The sequence below is a fragment of the Vombatus ursinus genome, unplaced genomic scaffold (genome assembly GCF_900497805.2).
Source record: "Vombatus ursinus unplaced genomic scaffold, bare-nosed wombat genome assembly UNPS02014830.1, whole genome shotgun sequence".
In the NCBI taxonomy this organism is placed as follows: domain Eukaryota; kingdom Metazoa; phylum Chordata; class Mammalia; order Diprotodontia; family Vombatidae; genus Vombatus; species Vombatus ursinus.
Window position 1 is genome coordinate 14,541,915 of NW_020954608.1, and position 26,628 is coordinate 14,568,542.

Sequence of the window (26,628 nt, forward strand, 5' to 3'; positions counted from 1 at the left end):
TGTGTGTGTGTGTGTGTGTGTGTGTGTGTGTGTGTGTGTGTGTGTGTTTTAACCAGGATGCTATACTAAATGAAAACTAAAGAGATACTTACATTTCTCTTCTGAAATCAGTAACAGATGGCTCTCTGGGAAAGGATTTCTTTCATCAATTGGGTAGAGAAACTGTAAAAAGCAAATTATTCAAAACCATAAGCAACTGCCTTGCTAGCACAGATATTCCAAAAGTAGCATCTGATCAGTGTTCTGCCAGATATGGGACTTATTTATGACCATGAAACATATTTAGAGGGTATACACGCAAAATACAACTCTACCGGGAAGAGGGGGAAGCTGAAAAAATACAATAGAAGAAAAAACACTCATTTAAAAAAATCAGAATACCTGAGTTTAAGTCCTAATACTGCTACTTATTAACTGTAAAAATGATCAATATTTAATTATTCCCAAAACATTTATTTCATTCACTTCTCTTGGACCCAGTTTTCCAAGCTATAAAATAAGGGGACTGAACCAGATAATTGCTGAAATTCCCAATAAGGTTCCTTCCAGTTCTAAATCCTAGGATCCTATATTTATGCTAAATTAGGTTTTACCTAAATGGAATCAGTGAACCTCTAATCAACCAAAAGGTGAATATTCTGAGTGGTAAGTGGTTGTTTTCTTGAGGACCAAACAAAATATATTTCTTAAAGAGCTAATTCTAGGACTTAATATCAGAGGAAGATATAGATAGACAAATATAGATACACACTCTCACTCTGTTATTCTCTTCTTTGTCTTCTTCCTCTTTCTCCTCTCTCTGCCCTCCTCTTTCCCCTCTCCTCTTCTCTCTCTGTCTGTCTGTGTCTGCCTGTCTGTCTCTCTTTTTCTCTCTCCCCTTCCCATCCCTGAAGGAAAAGACAAAGCACCATGTAACCAGAAAATACTAAGAAAATATGGTGGAAGCCACTGTGTTTCTTCTGTTGGATGATGTACAAAGCCAAAAGTGAGTATGAGTAAGGCATGTTAGTCTTCATATTGCTTAAAGGAGAAATTAAACAAAAGAGGAATAGGGTTGGTACCTGCGCAAAGGAAAGATCTGTCTCTGTGTCTTTTGGTGCTCTCTCTCTCTCTCTTTCTGTCTCTCTCTCTCCCTCCCTCCCTCTCTCTCTCAATATATGCCCCTGTCTGTCTTTCCTTTCTCTTTCTTTCCTCTGACTCAGAAAGCACACACACACACACATACACCCCATAATGTCTGACTATAAATACAAATTAGGAAGTCAGAAAAAAAGAAAGAAGAAAAACAAAGAGACCTAAAAAAGGAAAGGGGGCAGGTAGGTGGTGCAGTGGATAGAGTGCTAGGCTTGGAGTCAGGAAGACCTGAGTTTAAATCAGACAATCTCAGACACTACCTAGCTAGTTGTGTGACCCTGGGCAAGTCACTTATCTTCTATTTGCCTCAGTATCCTCATCTCTAACATGAGCTGGAGAGAGAGGATTCTGGGAAGATGGTAGAACAGATCAGAAAATTCCAAGCTCTCCAAATTTCCCCCACAAACAAAATAAAATAGTGCCTCAGGGCAAACATAGAGTGATAAAAATAAACAAGAATTGGGGCAGAGCAGTGGTCCTCCTGGGACAATTACAGAAGATCTAAAGAAAAATCCCAGGACAGAGGTTGATCCCTGTGATGAGTACACACCTCCAGGCTAGTTCCACTGAAACATGTGGCAAGTTCTGGGGCTAGCTGGGTTGGGAGGTAACCTTGGCCCCAGCCACAGGAACTTTCACTTCCCGATAGTGTCCAGAGTCTGTCTGAGCCAGGGAAGATTGAGGGAACTTCTGCTGATAAGGAATGCCGGTCCCAGTTGTGCTGCCTAGACATGGCCCTGGGTGAGAAGAGACATGGCCCTGGGCGGAAGGAACCAGCACACGCCCAGTGAATGCAGAAGCAGTGGGGCAGGGTCACTGCTGGTTGTGGGCACTTACAGGAGGGCAGAGTTCTTGGTTTCAGTTCCAAGTTGTAGGGCAGAACTGAAGAAGGACCTGAGGCCAGAGGCACCATCCCCCATACTCCAGGACTAGAGGTGATCACAAAAAAATAAGCTGTTACAAAAAAAAAAAAAAAAGAGCAGGCAAAGGAGAAAGAAAGAATCCAACCACAGAAAGTTACTATGAGAATAGAGAAGGCTAGGGCTCATCTTCAGAGGAGGACACTAAGGCAAAAAAAAAAAAAAAGCCTCTCTTCTTTCAAAGAGTAATATCAAATGGTCACCTGCCCAAAAAGAATTCATGGAAGAACTTTAAAAAGACTTTAAAAATCAAATGAGAGAGATTGAGGAAAAACTTTAAAAATAATAACAATCTAGGAAAAATAAGATTATGAAAAGAAAATCAACCAATTAGAAAAGGAAATTCAGAATCTTAAGGATGAAAATGACTCCTTGAAAATTAGAATTGGACAAGGAGAAGCCAGTGAAGTTGTAAGAGACCAACAAATAATAAAACAAAATAAAAAGAATGAAAAAATAGAAGAGAATGTGAAACATCTTATAAGAAAAACAACAGATCTAGAGAACAGATCAAGAAGAGAAAACACGAGAATAATCAAACTACCTGAAAGCTATGATCAAAAAAAAAAAGAATCCTGATACAATAATACAAGAAATAATTGAAAAAAATTGTCCTGAAGCATTAGAATAAGAGGGGAAAGTAGAAATAGAAAAAATTCACCTATCACCATCTGAAAGAGATTCTACAAGGAAAACTAACAGGAATATCATAGTTAAATTCCAAAACCTCCAGCTCAAGGACAAAATATTACAAGCGGCAAGAAAAAAAATTTAAATATGGTGTTGCCACAATTACAATCACAGAGGACCTAGCAGTGGTGACACTGAAAGACCACAGATCTTGGAACAGTATATATCGAAGAACAAAAGAACTGGGGTTACAGCCAAAAATATCATACCCAGAAAAGTTAAACATAATCCTGAATGAAAAAAATGGATAGTTAATGAATTGTCAGACTTTCAGGATTTTGTTAAAAAAAAAAAAACCTGAACTTAATAGAAGATTTGACATATAAGATCCAAGAAAAATATAAGATATATATATATATATACACCTTATATATATATATATATATATATAAAAGATTAATTATAAGGGACTCAGTAAGGACAGACTGTTTACCTTTTATATGAGGAAATGTAAAATGTATGCCAACATTGTTATTCGTAATTGGACAGTCTGTAAGAAAGATTGGGGTAGACCTGAGTATGACATGATTTTAAAAAGTGAAACCATTTAGGAACAGGTAAAAAGAGTAATTATTTTATATAAATGAGATGTGAGAGGAAGAACTGACATAGAGGACTTAGATGGTGGAAAAGGGCTAGTAGTTTTGGAACCCTACTTTCATCAGGAATTGGTTTAAGAGGGAACAATATGTATGTATCTAGAAGGGTACAAAAATCTTCTAAATTTAGAAAGAAATAAAAGGCTAAGGGGATAGAGAGGGGGAGAGGATAAGAGAAGAATTTTTAGAGGGGAAGGTAAATGAATAAGATAAGAGGGAGGGTAACAGAAGGGTGTTTAGATTAACAGGAATGGGAGGGTAAGGATCCTTGGAAAGGGGAGGGCAAGGTAGCAGGTACAAGTAAAGCAGAATAGTCAGGAAGGATAGGAAATAAGATACATACAAACATAAAATAAAGGTCAGGAGTGGAATTTATTAGGGAAAAAAGCAGGGGTAGTAATCATGATCTCAGACAAAGTTAAAGCTAAAACAAATCTAATCATAAAAGAAAAATAGAGAAACTAAACTACATGTCAGCCATATTAATCAATATTGTTTTAGACAATTTAAAGTAACTAGACAGTATAAGGTTAGAATATTGCTGTGGCATAGGAAATGATGAGTTAGTGGACTTAGAAAAATATGGAAAGACTCAAACTTATGAAGGAAGAGGTTATTCACCCTCAGAGAAAGAGCGGACAAATAAGTATAGTACAGCCTTACATAGATACATATGAATGTATCTGTCTATATATGAGTATGATTATAGATATCTAAGTATATGTATGTGTATATAAGTGTACATATGTATGTATATATGTATGTATATATCTTTGTGTGTATATATGTATGTATATGTGTGTGTGTATATATGTGAGTATGTGTGCATGTGTGTATATATATGTATATATATCCACATATATATCCACACTTATTTATACTTTTTGGGGGGAAGGGGGAAGAAGAGGGAAAAAAGAACAAAGTAAAAAGTGCACAGCAGAAAACAAAAGAAAACTTACAAAGAAGCAAAGATGGACAGCTCTGAACACAAAGTGTAGTATTTATTATATAGGCTTTCTTGAAATAGAAATTTATTGCTGTATATTTTGAATCCTCTCTTACGTTCTGCTGTGCATATGGCAGTGCTTTTTTTTCTTATTTTGTATTTAAGTTTTAATATTTAAGCTTATAATGTTTCTTTTTATTATTACATAATTACGTTTTTCTATTAAGTTTGAAATACATTCTTTAAAAAGTAAAGAAAAAAATTAAAAAATTAAATGAGCTGGAGAAGAAAATGGCAAACCACTCCTGTACCTTTGCCAAGAAAATCCCAAATGGGGTCATGAAGAGTCGCACATGACTGAACAACAAAAGTAGGAAAAGGACACTACATCCTCAAGTATTTTTTTTTAAGTTCGAATAACTGATAATGAAGAAAATGTGTCATTAATGCATCATGTGATGATTTCAATGATCTAAATAATTCTTTCATCACTCTTTTGAAAGTCAAGTAAACCAAACCATCAATAATCATTCATTAAGTATACTAAATACCAAATACTATGCTAGGTGCTAGTGATACAAAGACAAAAATGAAACAGACCCTGACCTCAAGGAGTTTACATTCTATCAAAAGAAACAGCATGTACACATATAAGCAAATCTAGAATATTTTTTAAAATATAAAGTTATTTTGGAAAGGAAGGCAATAACAGCAAGAGGGAAGGAATCAAAGGTAGTGCTTAAAAGGAATTTTGATGGAAACAAGACATTCTATGAATTAGCGATGAGGAAGAAATGCATTCTTGGCATAGGAAATGACTAGTGGAAAGGTACAGAAATGAGAGATATTATGTTATACACAATGAACAGCAAGAAAGTCAGCTTTGCTGTGTTGTAAAATGTAGGAAGAGAAATAATGCGTATTACTAGCTAATGCCATTAGAAAAATAAACAAGAAAATAGTACTACATTATCTGAAGCATGCTTTGTTCCAAAGACCTAGGCCTGAAGCTTAAACTGAAAATGGATTCTTTCCCTCAAATTATCCTCCTTTCTGCTACTCTGACTTTGGAAGAAATACAGTAAAACTAGTAGAGTAAACTAATCTTTTTTTTTGTGGAATATCTGTACCCATATTGGTCCATTAGAACATATACAAGAATATCATCAGCTCAAAGATGCTATTATTAGGACCAATAACTCAAAAGTTTAAAAAATTTCAATAATATATAGGTTTCAATTACAGATTTAATTCAGAATCCATGATATGTATATGTTACAAGAGAAAAGAAGGTAGTTATGTGGGAGGCCAGGGACAGGGGAGGACTGCAGTAAGTATCTCTGGGAAGATCAAAAGAAATGAAGCTTGTGCCCTACATACAAATTTGAACCAGACTCAGAAATATGCATATGCACAAGGAACATACATATGTATGTGGTAGCTTATAGGCATCACAGGGGTCAAATGAGAGTATGGTCTATAGGGGTCATTCCAGGTGCCCTTCCTGATTCTGGCCAGCCATATATGTGACTTAGGGAGAGGGCTTTACTCTTTGAGATGTCAAGGCATTTCCTTACGGGCCACAGAGCAGAAAGAGCTGATGAACTAGTGGACCTTTAAATGATAGGGAGTGACCCCACCCCTGATGCTCTTTACCTTCTACTCTCCCCTCATGACAAGTAACATACTTTTTCAAGAAACTTTCCATAACAGGATATAGCAGTTCTCTTTCCCTTATTCCAGCCTGGCCACTCCCATGTGATAACTAAAGAAAGGGGACTCATCTAAGGGCTCTTGATACTTTCTCCACTTTGTGTTTCCTCTACTGAGTAGGTGACAGAATATTGTTCTTATGATGACTATGTTAAGGGGTAGAGGACGCCTTAAGATTCTGAGAGAGCCTGGGTCCATCAGGTGGAAGTTCTCAGCAATAAGATTTTCTTTGGAGGAAAAAATGACCATCAAAAGTGATTTTGTCTAACCCCTGGCCTGGATTCATGAAAGATATGGGCTGAGATCTGTTTGGACAATGCAGAGTCAAGGTAATATTTGGAATGACTATTCAGTAGTCCCACAAACTATTGCATGTTTATGATCCTAACTTAGAGAAGATTTAATAGTAACTATACTGGGGATTCCAAGTTAATTACTTGGTCTCAATTTTCTTATCCCTGCCTTCGAGTCACCTACATTCCACTGAGGGGATATAACATATATACAAGTAGGTAAATATAAAATCAGTCAATTAACAAACACTTATTAAGCATATACTACATGCCTGCCACTGTGCTAAGGGCTGAGGATATAAAGAAAGGCAAAAGGCAGAACCTGCTTTCAAAGATCTTGGAGTCTAATGAGGGGAAAGTACGTACAAAGTAATAGAGAAATTTTCAGGACAGAGGACTAAGAAGTAAGGAGACTATAGGAGCTGATATTTGAATTGTGCATTCAGGAAGGCTAAGAATTTCTAAAACGTGGACATGAGAAGAAAGTAAATTTCAGATATGAGAGACTACCTGTGTAAAGGCTCAGGTAGAAGACGGAGTGACATGCAGAGGGAACAAGGAATAGGCCAATTTGATTAAAATAGAGATATCTCCACCTACAAGCTTAACTGTTTCACTTTGTGAGTACATAATAGAAATGTTGTATATAAAAAGTCACATAAGTGAATGCATTTATATCTTTGATGTTATATAAGAATATTTTTTATAAAAAAAATACAGCCTTACTTGGAGTTTTACGCCTTTTAATTAAGGTGATTAGTAACAAATTAGCTTACCTGTACCCAGATGCAGCTATCTACAGCTTTCAGGACCTTCACATTGTTAACTGGATGAATTTCCACCAACAAAGTCAAGCAGTTAGAGGCTACAAAGAAATTAAGACATTAGGTGATTAAGACTTTTGCAAAGTAATACTGTGTCTTTCCTAAAAGCAAATGGAAAGAAAAATTGCTACAAATTCCTTTAAATGGAATACAAGCTAAGGGAAATTTGGGCATTACTGTGAATTAAATTTTTCTCCTACCCTTAATCTTACATCAGTAAAAATTAGTCAAAAAAGTCCCTGAAAAATCATTTTCAGAAAAATACATGGGGACATTGGCTTCACACTACACAAAGAGAATTCAGTTCCACATGTGGACAGTAGCTAATGTATTTCTTCCGACAACCCAAACAAATTTTCCATAATCCAGGAGCAACCAATAATGACAAAGGCCCAGAGGAGTAGAGGCCCAGACTTCAAAACCACTTGACAGCTCCCCAAAAGGTGGCATGTCAATATGTAATCTACACATCCCAGAATACAGAAGTAGTTTTTCAAGAGAGGCAAGTACAAACAAAGACATCCTTGATCAGCCCCAATCACAGGACCCTGGAGGAGAGGAGGGACGGCAGTGGACAAATGCCCGGTTTTGCAAGAATTGTTTAGACTGTGATAAAGAACTGCAATTGAAACAAAAGTTGCTTCTCTGACAAAAGCCAGCAAGTTATCAGTCCTCACATTTTCACCTGCTAGATGAACAGACTTGATTAGTAACTTAGGTTACTGGAAACATAATAAATTAACTGAATTAGCAGGTAGAGTTTCAGGAATAAGATACCAAAAAATGTTGACTGGAAATTAGCAGCATTTTAATAGCCCAAATGAATTTAAAATGTGGCAGAAAAGGGATTTCCACACTGATAGGATGAGTCAAAAGCCTAAGAACAGCCATTTTCAGAGAAATACACAGGGATTTTGGCTATGACACAGTCATAGCCAGCAGCTAAACTGCTTTACACACACAGTTTAGTTCCATGGCAAATACTATCAGTATACAACAATAACTCGATATTTTTGTGTGTGTATGTGAGATATCATACAATCTGGAATGTGCTCCAAATTTTTTCTCTGATAATGGAATCATATTTGCATTAACTGAGTCACTCTCTCTTTTCCAACTGTCCCATTCTCCTCCAAGTGCCAAACATGCATTATGCACTATATAGCTAATAAACAATGTTTTTATATGACACATAGCTAATGTTAGAATGAAGTTCACAGCTGTAGAACAGAATATAAGCTATTTGGCTCACATGAAGCCTGAACCTATGGTCTTGGCCACATTATTACAATATTTTAAATAACCATAGGTAACCAACCACAAAAAAGGGCACATCATCATACGTCTTTAAAACTAAGGTTCTTAAGGTCATGATCTTTCAGTTCTCTTCCTACTGTAGTTAAATATTCCTTCTCTGATGAAGACTGAACCAAAAGTTTAAAATATGATTATACTAATGAAGTAGAATTTTATTTAGGTAAATTTCTTATTAAAATCCTATATGACCTTTTAGTGTACTGGAAATGTCATGAGAGGTAAAAGAATTGAATTCTAAGACCAGCTCTCTCATTATGTGGTAGTGGGTGAATCACTTCAAATGAGATAATATTTATAAAGCACTTAGCATAGCACCTAGCATGTAGTGGGTGCTATATAAATGTTTATGCTCTTCCTTTCATATCACTTCTCTTGGTTTCTGTTTTTCACCTGTAAAAAAAGACTGGACTAGTTGGTCTGTAAAGCTCTTTCCAGTTCTAACATTCTACAAATCTATGAAATAAGTTTGTGGCACTAAATAAAAATTTAACAGGAGTTCAGGGAATAAGGACTGGTGTGGGCTAGCATAATTAAAGAAGACTACAGAGACACTAGATTGGATAATGGGTGAATCAGTGGCAAAACAGAAGATAAAAGAATCCTTCAATCCCTTGTAATCTGGCTTCTGTCTTTATCACACTATTGAAACTGCTCTTTTCAAGGTAACCAGTGACTTTACCTAGAGACTAGATTTGGACGATAGGTGAATTGGTGGCAAGAAAAAAAGACCGAACATTCCTCAATCCTTTGTAATCTGGCTTCAGTCTTCACCACACTATTGAAACTGCTCTTTTCAAGATCACCAATGACATCCTAATCCTTAAATTTAGCAGCCTGTTCTCCATCTTCATCCATCCTGGTTTTACGGCATTTGATAGGGTTGACAATCTCCCTTCTTGGGCAATCTTGATCTCTTCCTCCCTCGACTTTTGAGACTCCACATTCTCCTGGCTCTCCTCCTACCTCTTTAACCACGTTTACTCTGTCTCCTTTGCTGGCTCCCCTTCCTCTTCATAAATTCTTAAGGTGGGTCTGATTTTATATGAGGCCCCTGATAACTCTGTCTCTTGATATCTCCGGTTGCTACAGTTTCAAATGTTACCTCCACACCAATGACTTCCAAATCTCTTCTGAGCTCCAGCTCCATATTTCTAATTGCCTACATAATGCTCTGACTGAATATCTAACCAATACCTCACTCTTAGCGTATCTATAACTGAGCTTATTTTCCACCCAAAAATCTGTTTCTTACTTCACTACTTTGTCAGTTATTTCACCATTCTTCCTTAGTATTATCATTAACTCTTCCCAATTCCCTACCTCTCAAATACAATTGGTAACTAGGTCCTATTGATTCTAACTCCACAATCTCTCTACAATTCCCTCTTCTCTGTTCCTACTACCAGCACCTTCGGGTCACTGGTTCTAATGACCACTCATATGAACTATAGTGATAGGCTCCTAAGAGATCTTTTCACTTGTACTTTTATTTGCTCCTCCAAATTAACCAGAGCAGAGAAGGTATGAAACAGTTCTAGCCTTCCCCTTCACCCCTCTCTTCCATTCCTTCTGCACAAAGGAAGGGAAGTGTGTGTGTGTGTATGTGTGTATGTATGTTTTATATGTCTATATTTATATGTGTGTATATATGTGTATATGTATGTGTGTATATATACATATATATGTTACAAACATGTGAACTACAATTGCCACAAGGCCCTAGGCCCAAATAATGGTTGCTGATTGAAGGAAAACAAGAACTCTATTTCCCAGGAGGTATTTCCTAGGAGCTGTTGCTGATTGGTAGAAAGAGAAGGAAAATTCAAAAAAGAAGGAGGAGGAAAAGGAGAAGGAGGAGGAGGAAGAGGAGGAGAAGAAGAAAAAGAAGGAGAAGAAAAAGAGGAAGAATTAGGAAAAGAAGGAGGAGGAGAAGAATTAGGAGAAGAAGAAGGAGGAAAAGGAGGAGGAGGAGAAGGAGAAGAAGGAGAAGAAGAAGGAGGAGGAAGAGGAGGAGAAGAAGAAAGAGGAGAAGGAGGAGAAGAAGAATTAGGAAAAGAGGAGGAGGAGATGATGATGACCCAGAGAAGAAAAGGGAAAAGATTACAACCAGGAATCTAGCAAGGATAGTGGCAAGGTTTTATTTGTTGGTTTGTTTTTAATTATTTTAAGGCTGTCAAGCAATCCTGAGGAAAACAGGGCAAAGAGAAGAGACATCGTGGCTACAGTAGCAAAGTATGATGCCCAAACTGGGATGCTGTAGCTGCATTCACTGAAATTCCTAACCACTCACTCTGGTTTCAGAAAGATATAGCCAAGCCTCCCCCTATCACAGTTATAAGCTTCTAGAAGAGTTCAAGACTGAAACTATTCTAGAGACAAGGGGAGCAAGACAATAGTCACTAGCAGTGAGGGGTATGAACACCTTCTGTTTCTTTACTGCTTATTTTGTCCTGAATATAAACATTCTATGTCTCTAAATTTTTATCATGGCATTGGTTTGCTAACAACCATAGGACTAAATATCTTGAGACACAAGTAAGCTTCAGAAGGCTCCAGAATTATTTGAGCAGTGCAAGACAGGTAATAATAATGCCTAGCATTTATAGAGTGCTTCAAAGTTTGCCAAGTGCTTTATAGACATTACCTCATTTGATCTTCACAAGAACCCGCTGAGGTAGATGTACTTATTATTTTCCCCATTTTACAGATGAGGAAACTGAGGTTGAAAAAAGATTAAGTATCTTCCCCAGAATCACAGAGCTAATAGGTATCTGGAGGATTCAAGCTCAGGTCTTCCTGACTCTAAGTCCAGCATTTTATCCACTGTGCCAAGGACATAAAAGTTATTAATCATTAAGAATCCCCACAATGACAGCTTCTGGTACATTGGTGTAGATTCATCACACTATTGGCAGATTTATCCTTCAGCTAGGTTGGAAACTACTTAAGAGCAGGGTCTGTTTCATTTTTATGTTTTTATGTCCAGTCAGTAATTAACACAGTGCCTGGCACATAGTAGGCACTTAATAATTGCCTGCTGACTTGCTGAATTGATTATGGCATGATTTGGTCATGTCAATTCTCAACTCAAAACCCTTCAACAATTTCCTATTGCCAGATTAAGTTCAAATTTCTTTTCCTGGCATTAAAGTTCCATCACCCTAATTCCCTAAGCCTTATTTCTTATTACTCTTATTCATTCACTTTTTTGACCAGTCAGACTGGAATACTCATCATCTCCTCTGTAACTCTATAACTCCTGTCTTTCTCCATCTATATGCCTCTGCTCACACTATTTAACATTCTTGGAATGCTCTTGCCAACACCAACCTCTACCTACTGAGTTCCCACCCAAGCTTTAAAGCCCAACTCAAATTCTTCTTCTTTCTCCATGTACCTTCTTTGATTGCCTTCAGTAAGGAATGACCTTCCCCTTTCACTCATTCTCTATGTAGCACATTGTTTGCCCCCTCTCTGAATACTTGTCATGATTTATTTTGTATTGAGTTGCTTGTTAAGCTCTAGGAGAACAGAAAATACGGTATCTAAATTTCAGAGTATCTCACAGAATTACTGTTCTGCACAGAGCAGGTACTTGATAAATGTGGGGTTGAATTAAATTGTTGAATGCCAAGCAGAGAGAACAGCACAACCAAAGGCTTGGGGGCAGGATTGAGCTTGACACAGACAGGGACAGTAAGGAGAGAAGTCTGACTAATGGTGAGGGAGTCTGGACTAGTTTGGGAAGGACAGGGAGATTCCATACCATCTTGGAAGCCTGGCAAAAGAGTTTTTGTTGCCACTCTTTAACCAAACTCCAACTCTGTGATCACTAGCACATGTTACTTTTATCACTCATTTAGGACTAAGCTTGCGCTGCTTTGTATTATTGCTAATTCCTCTATGTATATACCCCATCTCCCCAACCACACTGTAAAAGACTTGACCATAGGGACTATGTCTTACAACCAATGCCAGAACAAGGAATTTGCATAACTATGCAGGTCTTGAAAATTGTTTGCCTTGTAATACATAAGAATTGATTTACCACAAAGGAAATACCTGTACGTATTATAGAGGATAAAATTTGATGGCATTCAAAATGCTTGTATTCATTTTTTTATTATAAAGTGGACCTTTCCCCCTTCCTTCACCTCCTGTAAATAGTTTGCTATACAGCTCCTTGCCTCACCTATCCCTGGTCCTGGCTCTTGTAGCCCCATCACCTAGCTCATAGAAGGCACTCAAAAAGTTTGTTGATAGATGTTGATGATGAAGAAGAATGAAATATCTATTCAGCTCTGTTTCAGGTACTGTGCTAATACAGCCTCAAAGACATAAAAGATGCAATCTTTGCCCTGAAGGAGCTTGAGAGCTAGTTGGGGAGATAACCTACACAGATATCTAACAACTCTATCAATGCTCCCTCTACCTCTTTAAAGCTGTGTATAGATGGGCATGTCATCTAGGAGGCGGCTAGGTGGAATAGCAGATAGAGCACTCGGCCTAAGAAAGATCTTAGTTTCAAATTCAGCCTCAGATACTCACTAGCTATGTGACCCTGGGGAAGTCATTAACCTCTGTCTGCCTCAGTTTCATCAATTGTAAAATGGGAATGATAATAGCGCCTGCCTCACAAGGTTATTATAAGGCTCAAATGAGATAACATTTGTAATGCATTTAGCATAGGACCTGGCACACAGTAGGTGCTTGACCTTCAAAGATGAGCAAGATAAGTATTTCTTCAATACAAGTTGAACATTCACCATGTATTTGGAACTTGTACAAAACTCATGCATCTCATGATCCCAGGGGCTTTCATTCTAAATGCAGAATAATTCATGCTCAGAAAACTTGAAATTCTATGTATTTTGCAGGTGGGCCCAGGCCAACCTACTTTTATTCTCTTCCAAGGCTTGTTCCTGACTTGCTGGACTTTAAAAGCATGCCCCCATATTAAGTATCTTCCTCCTTCCCCCTTCAAGATCCACTTTTCAGCTCCCTTTTGAATACTGTCTTTCTTCATTAGAATGTAAGCTCTGGGGGCAACTAGGTTGTGCAGTGGATAGAGCACCGGCCTGAAGTCAGGAGGACCTGAGTTCAAGTTCAGCCTCAGACTAGACACTTAGTAGCTGTGTGACCCTAGGCAAGTCACTTAACCCCAATTGCCTAATAAAAAAAAATTAAGCTCCTTGAGAGCATAGACTGTCTTTTTTTTTTTTTAGGCAATTGGGGTTAAGTGACTTGCCCAGGGTTACACAGCTAGTGAGTGTTAAGTGTTTGGTCTGAGGCCGTATTTGAACTCAGGTCCTCAGGTCCTCCTGACTTCAGGACTGGTACTCTATCCACTGTGCTACCTACCTGCTCCTAGTCTTTTTTTTTTTTGCTTGTATTTGTATCCCCAGTGCTTAGCACAGTGCCTGACATATAGTAAGAACTTACTAAATGCTTGTTTGCTTCCTATGCAAGAATCTGAAAAAGACTGATCACAATTAATAAATACAATAAAAAATGACTATATTACCTGGTTGAAGTTCATTCCTTCTTTCCTTAGCTGACTGTATAAAACTGACAGCTAATGGAAGAAAACCAGAAAGCTTTATTAGAGATTTTAAAATGATTTTCAGTTTACACCAGAGAACTGAAATGACAAAATAATATAAGTTGAAACACAGCACAACTTATGCTTTCATGTAGATTAGGGCCTACTAATCTGTCTAAGAAAATTATCTCCCTAAAATAGATAATACAGAATAAGTTATTATTGAAAAAAATCAAGAGAATATCACTTACCAAGTAATGTTTTCTCACGGTTGACAGAGCAACTGACAACTTGCAAATCTTTCTCAAACGTAAACAGATGCTATTTAGAAATAAAATTCTTGTTTATTATGGCATTTCACGTTAAATAGCAATCCTAAATTTATAAATCATCTTAATAAGTCTTCTTTTAAAAATTATTGCAATTTTATTTTTAACAATAATTAGCAAGGATAATACTGGCAAGCCAAAATTCCACTAACTTAAAAATCTGACCTAAAAGCATCACTGCAATTGCCCTAGATAGTAGTGTTTACTTTGAGGGCTCTAGTAAGAATTTCTGCAGCTTCTTAGGAAATTTTTTTTAACTCTGTTTAATCTCTATTTTTGTTTAGTAGTGATTTTTTTTTATAGTTTCAAAATATCAAAAGATTATGAGTCTGGCCTCTTTAAAAAGCCAGTGAGTAAACTGGAAAATTTACTCACTCCAAAAAGAGGAAAATTTGAGTGAAGAGTTAGGAATAGGTGGGGATAGCTACAATTATTCATACCCCTTTAAAAACCAAATCAAACTGTGTGACCCTGGGCAAGTCACTTAACCCCAATTGCCTTAAAAAAAAAAGGGCAAATCAAAATCACTCAGAAAATATAAAAAGGAAGGGGTCTTGGAGCTTCAGCAGCAAGCAAAAGAAAAATGTAAGGGCCTAATTAGGCCATTTATTAGACCAAGTAACTGTAAGAAACTAAGAGTTTCAGGATATAATTATCATTTGTGTTCTAAAAGCAGCTGAGTCCAAGATAGGGCAAAGAGGATGTACATAAAAGGGCCTAAGGTTAACCAAGTGAACTAAACCTTCAGTCTGCATGTATTGATAGGCGTTAAAAGTTAATAAGAAAGTGTAGGTCACCTATTTATGGGTTGTAGTTCAAATGAGTTTTTGTGTGTGTACAAAAGGTTCAGGTAAGTATATTCATTAATATGTCTTTGCCATTATTTTCAGGAACACAGAAGTCACCGATACGGGCACAACTTTTTATCAGAGCCCATTCAGCATTGGACCACAAAAGCAATAGAAATACATGATACTTAAGGGTCATATTCCTAAAGGAAGGGCAATTAGCAAGGTACAATTCTGCAATACATGAAAAATGCCCAGGTCCCCCAGAATACCAAGTGTTATTTGACCATGTCCAGATATTTCATCTGGATCCTCATTTATTCTGTCTTCCTACATGCTCTCTGGGTAAAACCACAGAAACACAAAAGGCAACTTGTAGGATTCACCAGGATTATGCCAATCATTTAACAAGCATTGATTAAGCACCTACTATGTGCCAGGCACTGTACTAAGTGCTGGGGATGCAAAGAAAGAGATAAGACAGTCCCCACTTTCAATAGGCTCGCAGCCTAATGGGGGAGATAACACGCAAAAAACCCACATACAACATGATATAGATAGGATAAAATGGAGATAATCAACACATGGAAGACACCAGCATTAAGAGGGATACGGAACACCTTCTTTTAGAAGGTAGGATTTTAACAGATTGGAAGGAATTCAGGGAAGCCAAGAGAGGTAGATGAGGAGTGAAAGAATTCATCGTATGAACAACAGCCAGTGAAATGTGGGGTCTCTAGAGATGGAGCATCTTGTTCAAGGAATAGATCCATTACTGGATCAAAGAGTATGTGTTAGGCAGGGGGCAGGGTGGAGAGTAAGTTGGAAGAACACTCAACCTGCTTCCTCTAAGTGCTCTGGCTATAATAGCACCCCAGCAAGGCAGAAGTGCCCATACAATCAGCCAGCCTTGTTCCAGGGGCTTTCAGTTCCTGTGGTGTGGTGGCAGCCTCCCATAGCAATATCTGGAGCACATCTGGATCCACAGCTGTTTAACCACAGCTTAAATGAGGAGGGAGCATGGCTCATACATAGCCATCACAAAAGGACTCTGTCATGGGCTCGTTTCTTGCGTGAAATACTGTCAGTAGACACTTCATGTTTTACCTTTCTGTGGGGTTTTCCTGACCTCGCTCTGTTTAAATCACTCACACACACACACACACACACACACACACACACACATAACTTCCCAGATCTTTGTTCTCAAACCTAGTTCATAATCTCCTCCTTCCTAGCTTTTTTAATCGTTTGCCTTAATGAACTACTCTGTTTTGCCCAAAGTTTCACATGCCTATCAGTTTGGACTATACTAGACTTTGCCTTCTCTCACTTTAATCCCATTGTTCTTTTTTTATTCCTTTATTCTTACACTCTTTCCCTCCTAACCTGTGAATTATAGCTTCGGGCACGAGTTGGTCCATAACACACATATGCACACACACGTACACACACGTACACACACACACACACACACACCATGGATGGTCCTGAAGCTCTGTCCTGGGCCCTCTTCTCTTCCTCCTCTATACAATCTAACTTGGTGATCTCATCATGGATTCACTGATCATCTTTAGTCAGATGATTCCAAGATCTACATAACCAGCCTTTATCTTAGTCGTATATCATCAATTGCCTTTTGGACATGTCAAACTGGTTGGATATCTCAAATTCAATAAGTCCAAAACAGAATTCATTATCTTTCCCCCAAAAGTACCCTCCTTCCAAACTTTTCTATTACTGTTGAGGGCAACACCACCCTTTCAGTCACCCAGGCTTGAATCCTTGGTATCATCTTCCACTCAATCATTTACATTCACATGTACTTTCAATCTATTGCCAAGTCTTATCATCTCTACTTTCATAACAATTCTCATTGGTTCCCTTCTCTCCTCTGACACAACTACCATCCTGGGGTAGACCTTCATTATGTCAGGTCTGGACCATTGAATAGCCTTCTCTTGGTCTCCCTACCTCAGGCCTGCCTCCACCAAAATCAATCCTCCACTCAGCCACCAAAGGGATTTTCTTAAAGTATAGATCTTCTTAAAAGTATAGCACTTCCCTGCTCAATAAACTCCAATGGCTCCCAATTACCTCTAGGATCAAATATAAAACCCCCTGTTTGGCTTTAAATGTCCATCACAGCCTTGGCTTCTTCCTGTCTTTCCAGTTTTCTCACACTTTATTCTACCCCAAACCTCTACAATGCAATGAAATTTGTCTTCTTTGCTACTCCTCATACACAACATTCCATTCCCCAACTTTGTGCTTTTTTTATTAGCTTTCTCCCATGCTTGGAATGCTCTCCTCTCACCTACTGGCTTCCCTGACTTCCTTCAAGACTCAGCTCAAATCACATATTCTAGAGGTTTTTCCTCATCTCCCCCTTCCTTCCCCACCCTCCCCTACTATTGTCTTCCTTTTGACATTACCTTTGGACATTACCTTCCATATACTCTGGATAGAATTTGTATGAACTTGGTTGTTTGCATGCTTTCTCCCCAATGTGAAGATGAGCTTTCTGAGGGCAAACCCTATTTTTGCCTTTCTTTACATCCCAGTCCTTAGCACAGGACTTGGCACACAGTAGATACTTTATAAATGTTTGCTGACCGGCACTTACGACTAGCGGGGCCCATCAACAGAAACATGCCTGCTTTCTCTTCCTTTTCTCTACCATGCTGATATTTTACCCCAATCACTGCTTAATGGGTATAACTTTAATAATGTATTGTATTTCACCACATAATCGTTGCCACCGCATAATCGTTGCGCTCTGTTTTTTCAGTCCAAAAATTAGTTTATAACCTTTCATCGTGTAATGTCACATAGTATAATTCTGTTCCTCACACCACTTAAAAGGTAAACAGAGTAGCAATGTATTCACCAGCAGCATATGGATACACATTTATCTCTCACACATTATGAGCCGTGAGCCTAAAATTCTCAGCACACATGCACTGTCATTATATTTCCAAAAACCAACTTCTGAGGTTTGTTTAGAGAGCTGCAATATTGTCACTCAAACCAATGAAGAGCCGTAGGCACAAGCAGATTGGGCAGACAGGTGAAGCTGCCATGAGTATGGTAAGACTTGCATCTTCCCAATTTTAACATATATTCACAAGTATTCCATGGATCCTAATCTTGCACCAAAGAGAGTTTAGTAATAAACGGTAGTTTTTTTTGTTGTTGTTGTTTTTGTTGTTTTGTTTTTTGGCGAGACATTTGGGATTAAGTGACTTGCCCAGAGTCACATAGCTAGTGAGTGTCATGTGTCTGAGGCCAGATTTGAACTCAGGTCCTCTTGACTCCAGAGCCGTTGCTCTATCCACTGAGCCACCTACCTGCCCCCAGTAATAAATGGTTTTTAAGTAATACCGGCACAATTTTTTAAAGCTTCATATAATAGTTGCACTCCACTTAGAAAAATTTGCCATAAAATCTGTGATGATTACGCCATGAAATACGGTATTTGAAAGCACTGGCTAAAAATTTTTCATGTTGATTTCTACAAATTAGTGTTTTGATTCAAGAACTCTTGCACTCTTTCTTTTTTAATGGGAATGCAACAAAGAAAAGGGCAAAAAGATTTACAAAGGACAGAAAGATTTACAAAGTTATTTATAAAAAGAAAGTGAAGGAAAGAAAAGAGCATAAAAGCAAGAAGGTAAATACTGAGCATAATAACATAAGACTCTTGCTGTCTTACCTCATTTTTTTTAGTTTGGAGATCATATAATCCAAAGAAGACATTTCTCTTGCTGTCCTATTAAAAGAAATCAATTGTTAACAATAATAACAAAAAGATGAAAACAAAACAAGTTCCTAATCACTGAGTCTAAGGAAATTGTTCAATAAATTAAGGTATATGAATATAATATTATTATACATTAAGGAACAACAAACAAGAAAAATTCAGAGACATGGAGAACTCAGAGATGTATGTAAAGTGATGCAAAAAGAAGAAAAAGAGGGGCAGCTAGGTGGCACAGTGGATAGATCACCGGCCCTAAAATCAGGAAGACCTGAGTTCAAATCCGGCCTCAGACACATAACACTCACTAGCTGTGTGACCCTGGGCAAGTCACTTAACCCCATTGCCTAGCCAAAAAAAAAAAAAAGAAGAAGAAGGAGAAGAAAAAGAGCCAAAAGAACAACATACATAATGACTGCAATAACATCAATAAAGCCAACATTAAGACAATAAAACTGGTCAAATACAATAGTCTATCTCAGTAGCAAAAATATTCAAGTTAAAGGATATGTCCCTACTTTCTGTTAATTGGCTAACCCAGATTTGTTTGTGTTTACTGGGGAAGGATCTGTTGTGTCAAAACAGATTATGTCAATACTTTTTTTAAAAGCAAATAAAAATAAATCAGCCATCCATTTTATTAAATGTTATATATTTGGAGCAGCTGAGATCCTGCTGGCTTAAAAGCAAAAAGTTCAAATAAGGTAACAATTTGGCAGAAAGCAGGCACCGTGTGACTATGTCAGCGTGGGAAACACATTGTCCCATCTAAGGGGGCTGACCTTCTATTTTGAAAGAAGGGAAGTAATACTCATGGTCCCTGACAAAAACATTGGCAGCTAAAACTATGAACTTACTTTACATAGTTAAAATGGTACACTATCAATGCAGTAAAACTGTGATTTTTTTCTTTGACATGCACCTTCAAAATTTTAACTATCTAAACTCAAAACAGCTACAACAAACTGGAATAAGTGTGTTAAATTTTTTTTTCCTGAAAAAGACTTGAATATGTTTAATTCTATCTGACAAGAGATTTGTGTTAATGGTCTTACAAGCTCTCAAAAAGAAAAAAAAATCGATAAGTTATTCAGAGGTACAAAACTGGTCATATCCTTTAGCCAAGTGATCCACTATGTCCATATCCCAAGGACAATGAAAAGAAAAAAAGATCTATCTATACCAAAATATTCCTAAAAGCGTTATTTGTAAGACCAAAAGCTAGATACAATCTATGCGTACAACAGTTGGGGGATAGTTGAACAAATTGTGTAATCAAGTATTATAGTACCACAAGAAATTATAAATATGAAGAAAACAAAGTAATATGGGAAGACTTAGGGAGACAAAATGATGTAGGGGATAAAGAATTGGCCATGGAGATAGGAAGACCTGAGTTTGAGTTCTGCCTCTGAAATACATGGCCAAGTTACCAAACCTGTCATGTACTGGCAACAACTATGTAAATAATAGCAATAGAATAAAATCCAGGAAATCCCATTAGAAGGAGATCCCCAAAAAGGGCAATGACCTTAGAAAAATCCCCTTAGAAAAGGAGAAATAAAGCTTAGAATAGGACATACTACACTGTTAAAACTAATACACATTTCCCAAAAACCTTGTAAATTATTTAAGTTAATGGTTTCACGAGCAATCATCTTTTTGTTGTTTTTGAGGAGTATTTTAATATTTGTTAGCTAATAGTTATTTAAAGCAATTTATTTGCTTTTTAGCATTTCATTACAGTTTTATTTTTAGAAAAATGGAATTATGGAAGAGTCCTATGACATATGCAACATTTAAAAATTGAATTCTAACATTAAATTTTACCAAAAAATAATCATCATAAGTTAAAGGTTAACACTCAATTTTTCCTCACAACATCTAATTTTGTTCAAAGGGGGACATACCTTACAACTGTAAATAACTTTTCCATTTCTTTCTACATTGACTACATGTAGAGTTTCATAATTATTCTCAACAGGATCTGAAATAAGACAATATTAAGTTAAAGGAGTACTGGTGTTTTGGCAAACTGTTGGGGGGAAAAAAGATTTTTTAAAAATCTGTGAAGTAAAATCATTATTTAGTATTAATAAAAAACAGAAAAAGCTATTAGTGCCTGGCACATAAATGTGCTCAATAAATACTTGTTGACTGATATAAAGTCACCTCAGATACCAGGAAAACCTTTACAACAGAAAATATATTCTTGATCATCTTATTACAAGTGCTTCATAGATTTTTAAATAAGATAAATGATCTCTTTTATACTGGATAAAGCTATACTTTCACAGGTCAATATAATCTAGACTTAGAAGTAACATCTAGTCAATTCAACATTATCATTTCACATGTGAAAAACTGTCACACAAGGCAGCATTTGAAAGCAGAACCCGCTGTGACCCAGCATGCCTATCCAGCAGATTCTCTCCTAATTAGGTCCTTTTCTAGGTGGCGCAGTGGATAGAGCTCCAGCCTTTGAACTTAGGAGGACAAAATCTGGCCACAAACACTTGATACTTATTAGCTGTGTGACCATGGGCAAGTCACTTCACCCCAATTGCCTCACCAAAAAAACAAAAAAAAACAAAAATGAAAAAAATAAACATAATTCTAAAACAAAAATTAGGTCCTTTTATACCCAAGTACAGAGGAATGTATCTAGGAGGAAAGAAGGAGATACACATCTAACATTATTTTAGCAAAAATCATTACTGTTGATATTCATGATAATAATGCAGATTAAACTTAAAAGTATGTCAGGCATAAACATTTGCCACATCATTGTGTACACACACACACATATACACACACATATTGTGTAATATATATTATATGTTATATAATATATTATGTCGTGGTTTGTCCTTCATTCTCAAAGAAGACCATGACATCAGGAAGATGATGCCATGACTTGCAAGTGAGTTAGATTTAGGTGAGGGAGGGCTGTGCAAAGGCACCAGCCTCACTTTCTTCTCCAGAGCCATCTGAGTCCAGTGGTCAGATACAGATCAGTATAATATTACATATATATGTATGTGTGTGTGTGTGTGCGTGTGCGCGCGCGCGCACACACACACTAACCTGAACCTGAGTCAGGTCCCCCCCTTAGCATCACTGTTAATTCCAATAGTTCCAATATACCTTATCAAACCCCAACACTCATTTTTCTTCTACTGGAGTGGCAGGAAGAGAAAGAGGAGGGGTCAAATGTCAAACTTGTAACTTCACTGCTATAGGGAATTCTCAATTGGCAAACTCCCACACCAATGAAAGTCAGCAAGTGCTCTGAAATATGTAGTTTAAGGGAGTTTCTGAAGGGCAAAGAGAGGTTAAGTGACTTGCTTTGACTGAGAAAGACCCTGGTCTTCCCAGTCAAAAGCTGGTTCTCTATCTACTATGTCACATTGCCTCTCAGCCTTTTGGTTCCTCATTTGAATGGAAGAAACAAGGGTAGAGAGATGAAATGACTGTGTGAGGTAAGTACTAAAACCATGAAGAAAGTTCCAAGAATGAATCTGACATCGTGGTAGATGCCTGTAATCTAGATGACCAGAGAATGCTGAGTCTGACAGATCTCTTGAGTTCAGGAGTTCTGAACAGCAGTGGACTACATTGCTTGTGTGAATGCACAAAGTTCAGTATCAATATGGCGAGCCACAGGGACTACCAGGTTACCCCAAGAAGGGCAAACTAGTTGAAGTTAGTAACAAAACAAGTCAAAGCTCAGATACCTATAAGTACTGGATCTATGAGCAGCCCTTGCACTTCTAGTCCAGTCTGGGAGACCCAGTTTTTAAAAAAAATAACCTGGAGACTGGCAGACAATAATGATGAAGCCAAGGGGAAAATGGCATAAATGGATTTCAAGGATTTTTTAAAAGAAGATTTTTTTCAGCTAGGTGGCAGCTAGGTGACACAGTGGATAGAGAACTCGATCTGGAGTCAGGAAGACCTGAGTTCCATTTCACCCTCAGACACTTACTAGCTTTGTGAACCCAGGCAAGTCATTTAATCTCTGTTTGCCTCAGTTTCCTCAACTGTAAAACAGAGATAATAATAGTACCTACCTCTAAGGGTTGTAAGGACTAAATGAGAGAATATTTGCAAGTGCTTAGCACTATGCCTGACACACAGTAGGTACTAGATAAATGCTAGATATCATTATTATTTTTTTTCTTTTAAATCCATTTGGATCACCTTATCTCTATCCTCATTGCTATTTCAGATAATTCTTTCAACCTTCTCAATGACTATAATCCCTTGCTCACACAAAATCATCTCATCTGTCTTCATCTGTAGAAAGAGAGAATTGGACTGGATTATATCTAAAGCACCTTCCATCTTTAACATTCTATGATTTTATGACTCTAAAACATTCTAAGTGCTAAATTAGCTCAAGAAAGTATCCTCTATTCATCACTATGTTCTGCTACCATCCTGGTATAGACTGTCATTACTACCCATCTTTTCTCTTGCAATAGCCTCAGCAGAAATTTTCACTCCTTCATTCCTTCCTCTCCCTTTTCTAATCCATCTTCAAACTACTGTCAGACCAACCTTACTTCTACATAGGTACAGTCATGATACTCCTGACCTCAAAACCCTTTAGTATATACCCAAAGGGCTATAAAGTTATGCATACCCTTTAACTCAGCAAAGAGATCAAAGAAAAAGGAAAAGTACTCATATGTACAAAAAATATTTATAGCAACTCTTATTGTGGTGGCAAAGAACTGGAAATTGAGGGGATGCCCACCAACTGGGGAATGGCTGAACAAGTTGTGATACATGATTGTGATGGAATTCTATTATGCTATAAGAAATGACAAGCAGGATAGTTTCAGAAGAATCTGGGAAGACTTATATGAACTGATACAAAGTGAAGTGAGCAGAACTAGGAGACCATTGTACACAATAATAGCAATATTACAATGATAATCAGTTGTGAAAGACTTAGCAACTCTGATCAATATGATCATCCAAGGCAATTCCACTGGATGTATGATGAAAAATGCTATTCACTTCCAGAGATAAAGTGGATGAACTCTAAGTAAAGACTGAAGAATAATTTTTTTTTACTTTGTTTTTCTTGATTTGTTTTGCAAAGTGGCGAAAAGAGAAATATGTTTTGCATGACTTCACATATGTAATGGGTGTCATATTGCTTTATTTCTTAATGAGTGGTTGAGGGAGAGAATTTAGAATTCAAATTTAAAAGGGAAAAAAAACCTTTAGTGGTTTCCTATAACTTACTAAGTTCAAAAGTCTCATCTGGTATTCAAGGCTTACAATCTGGCAATACCTTACTTTTCCACTGCATTTCTTACCTCACACTACATGCCTTCCCATGTTCTGTCCAAATAGATTATTAGCTATTCCCCATAAACACCCTCAGACTTGCCTTCCTCCATGCTTTTACTCATCTGTTCTCTATATGTGGAATGCCCTTCTTCTACCAATCAATAAACAGTTATTGAGCACCCACCATACGCCAGCCACTGTAGTAGATGTAAATGAAACGCAAAAACGAAAATAAAACAATCCCTACACTAAGGAAATTTACATCCTACCAGGGGAAGACAAGGTGTTCCTTTAAATATGTGAAGAATGAATGCAAACTAAATATAAGGCAGTTTAGGGAAACATGGTGCTAGTAGTTGGATGATCCGGAAAGACTACATGTAGAAGGTGGTACTCAAAATGAATCTTGAAGGAAGTAAGGGGTTCCACTAGATTAAAGGGACGAGGAGATTCAATCTAGGCATGGAGGACAATGAACATAAAGCCACAGAGAGGGAAGAGGCAGCATTGTTTAGGAGGAACAGCAAAAGGCCAGCCTGTCGGAACCAAAGAGTTTAGGGAGAAGAATAATGTATAATGACACTGGAAAAGCAGTTTGGGAACAAGTTGTAAATGAGAGCTTTAAAAACCAAACAGAGAACTTTGTATCGTATCCAATTCCAGCATATTAAGTGGCAGAGGAGTATCATGGTCAGACTTAACATGTGAGGAAAATCACTTTGGTAGTTGAGTGGAGGATGGATGGGAGTTGAGAGAGACTTAAGGTAAGGAGACCAGTTAGAAGGTCATTGCAACAGCCCAGGCAAGAGGTGAAAAGGGACTGAATTAAAGTAGTAGCTATGTGATTAGGTGCTGTGGATGAAGAGACAATAACATATGTCAACTGACTGGGTAGGTAGGGCTCAGAGGGAGAGAAGAATAGAGGACACCAACAATGTTATGAACCTGCAAGATTAAAAGAAGAGAGGTGGGAAAGAAGTAGGGAAGTTCAGAAGTGGGATGGGTTTGTTGGGAAAGATAATGGGTTCTGTGTTGGACGTACCAAGTCTGAGATGCCTATGATGCATCCAGTTTGAAATGTCCACTAACCAGTTGGGAACTGGAGGTCAAGAGAGAGCCTGCTGGGGCTGGATATATAGATCACCACACTACCTGCTAAATTTCCAACCATCCTTTAAAGTCCATTTCAAATGCTGCCTCTTCTAGGAAGCCTTTCCTGGCACCTCCTTTCCTCCTCAAACCTCATCTAGAACTCATTTTTAAAAACAATTTCCATGTGTTGTAACATCTGTGTTTGTATCATATCTCTCTACACAACTATACTCTCTGTAAGGATAGGATCACCCTGTTCTAACATAAACTTTGAGCCTCTTCCCTTCTCAATCTCTCTTAAAAAAACAAACAACAAACCTAAAAGTAGTAATATATGATTGATGAACTTTGAAATTTCATTATATTCACATAATTCTGGATTTAAAGACCTATAGAAAATATAAGTTATAGATACAGGATTCATTGAGGAAGAAATTGCTTTTTTTGCTTCCTCAAAAACTAATCAAAATGAAATTATTTTAGCTTCTGGCATTTTATGGTTTGTTGTTTCATTTCCCCAAAAATAGTATTGGTGTTTATTTTTTATAGGACAAATATGTGTCTATATGGAAAGCAGCAAATTATATGACATTATAGGATATGATAATCATTTACATACCATCTTATAATTTGAGTACAGGCTGAATTTTATTTCAAAAGATAGGATCAATCTATTGGTGCCTCAGGAAAAAGGTATGACTCAGATAAAAGAGAAGTAAATATGACCGTGAACTCTGCATATTAGGTATAAAGAAGGAATTTCTTGAGGAAAATAAACAATTCTCAAACTATAACAAAATTAATCCTGCAATCATCTCATAAAAATTTTAGAAATATCCTCCCCAAATCATTCTGGAAACCGCTTTGCCTTGACACAATTTATAATATAATACTTCATTGTTATTTTGCGAATAACTTTTTCTCCCCCCCAAGATTATAATGATGCCAAGAGACACTTCTAAAAGATAATTTTTAAAGGTTTCAGTTTATCTTTGTAGGTCTCAACACCTAGAATTGTGCCTTGTAAGAATTTGGTTTCACATAAATAATACTTTAACTGAATTGAGAAGGAAAAAAATCTTGTAGGAAAACCCCTTTCCTTTTCCCTAAGATTACCTGTCATTCTCAAATCAGTGAAAATTTAATGAAAGGAAAGATTTTCAATTTTCTATAGGTTAGAAAAGGGAATAATTATTCCATTAAAGGTCATTTTCACTTGTTAATAATTGCTAGAGCCAGCAATAGTCTAAAAGCTATAGAAAACATAGAATTCTACACATTCGCTATCCAGTGGGCTGATGATCTAATTTGGCAGATAGAATAGATTCAGATACTTAGAATAACTTTGAGGGGGAGGAGAGGTAGTAACAACAG

The 26,628-nt window shown here is 37.2% G+C and overlaps 1 protein-coding gene across 2 annotated transcripts in view; it reads right to left on the bottom strand.

Moving 5' to 3' along the window:
• Window positions 1-26,628, bottom strand: part of GSAP (gamma-secretase activating protein) — a 112,651-nt gene that overhangs the window by 77,819 nt on the left and 8,204 nt on the right. For both annotated transcript variants that reach the window (XM_027838687.1, XM_027838686.1), the window contains exons 2-7: window positions 20,766-20,842; window positions 18,811-18,867; window positions 14,230-14,299; window positions 13,961-14,011; window positions 7,072-7,160; window positions 93-162 (exon numbers count right to left, since the gene is read on the bottom strand). In XM_027838687.1, coding sequence (XP_027694488.1) covers window positions 93-162; window positions 7,072-7,160; window positions 13,961-14,011; window positions 14,230-14,299; window positions 18,811-18,867; window positions 20,766-20,842 — 414 coding nt within the window. The remainder of the gene's footprint in view (window positions 1-92; window positions 163-7,071; window positions 7,161-13,960; window positions 14,012-14,229; window positions 14,300-18,810; window positions 18,868-20,765; window positions 20,843-26,628) is intronic.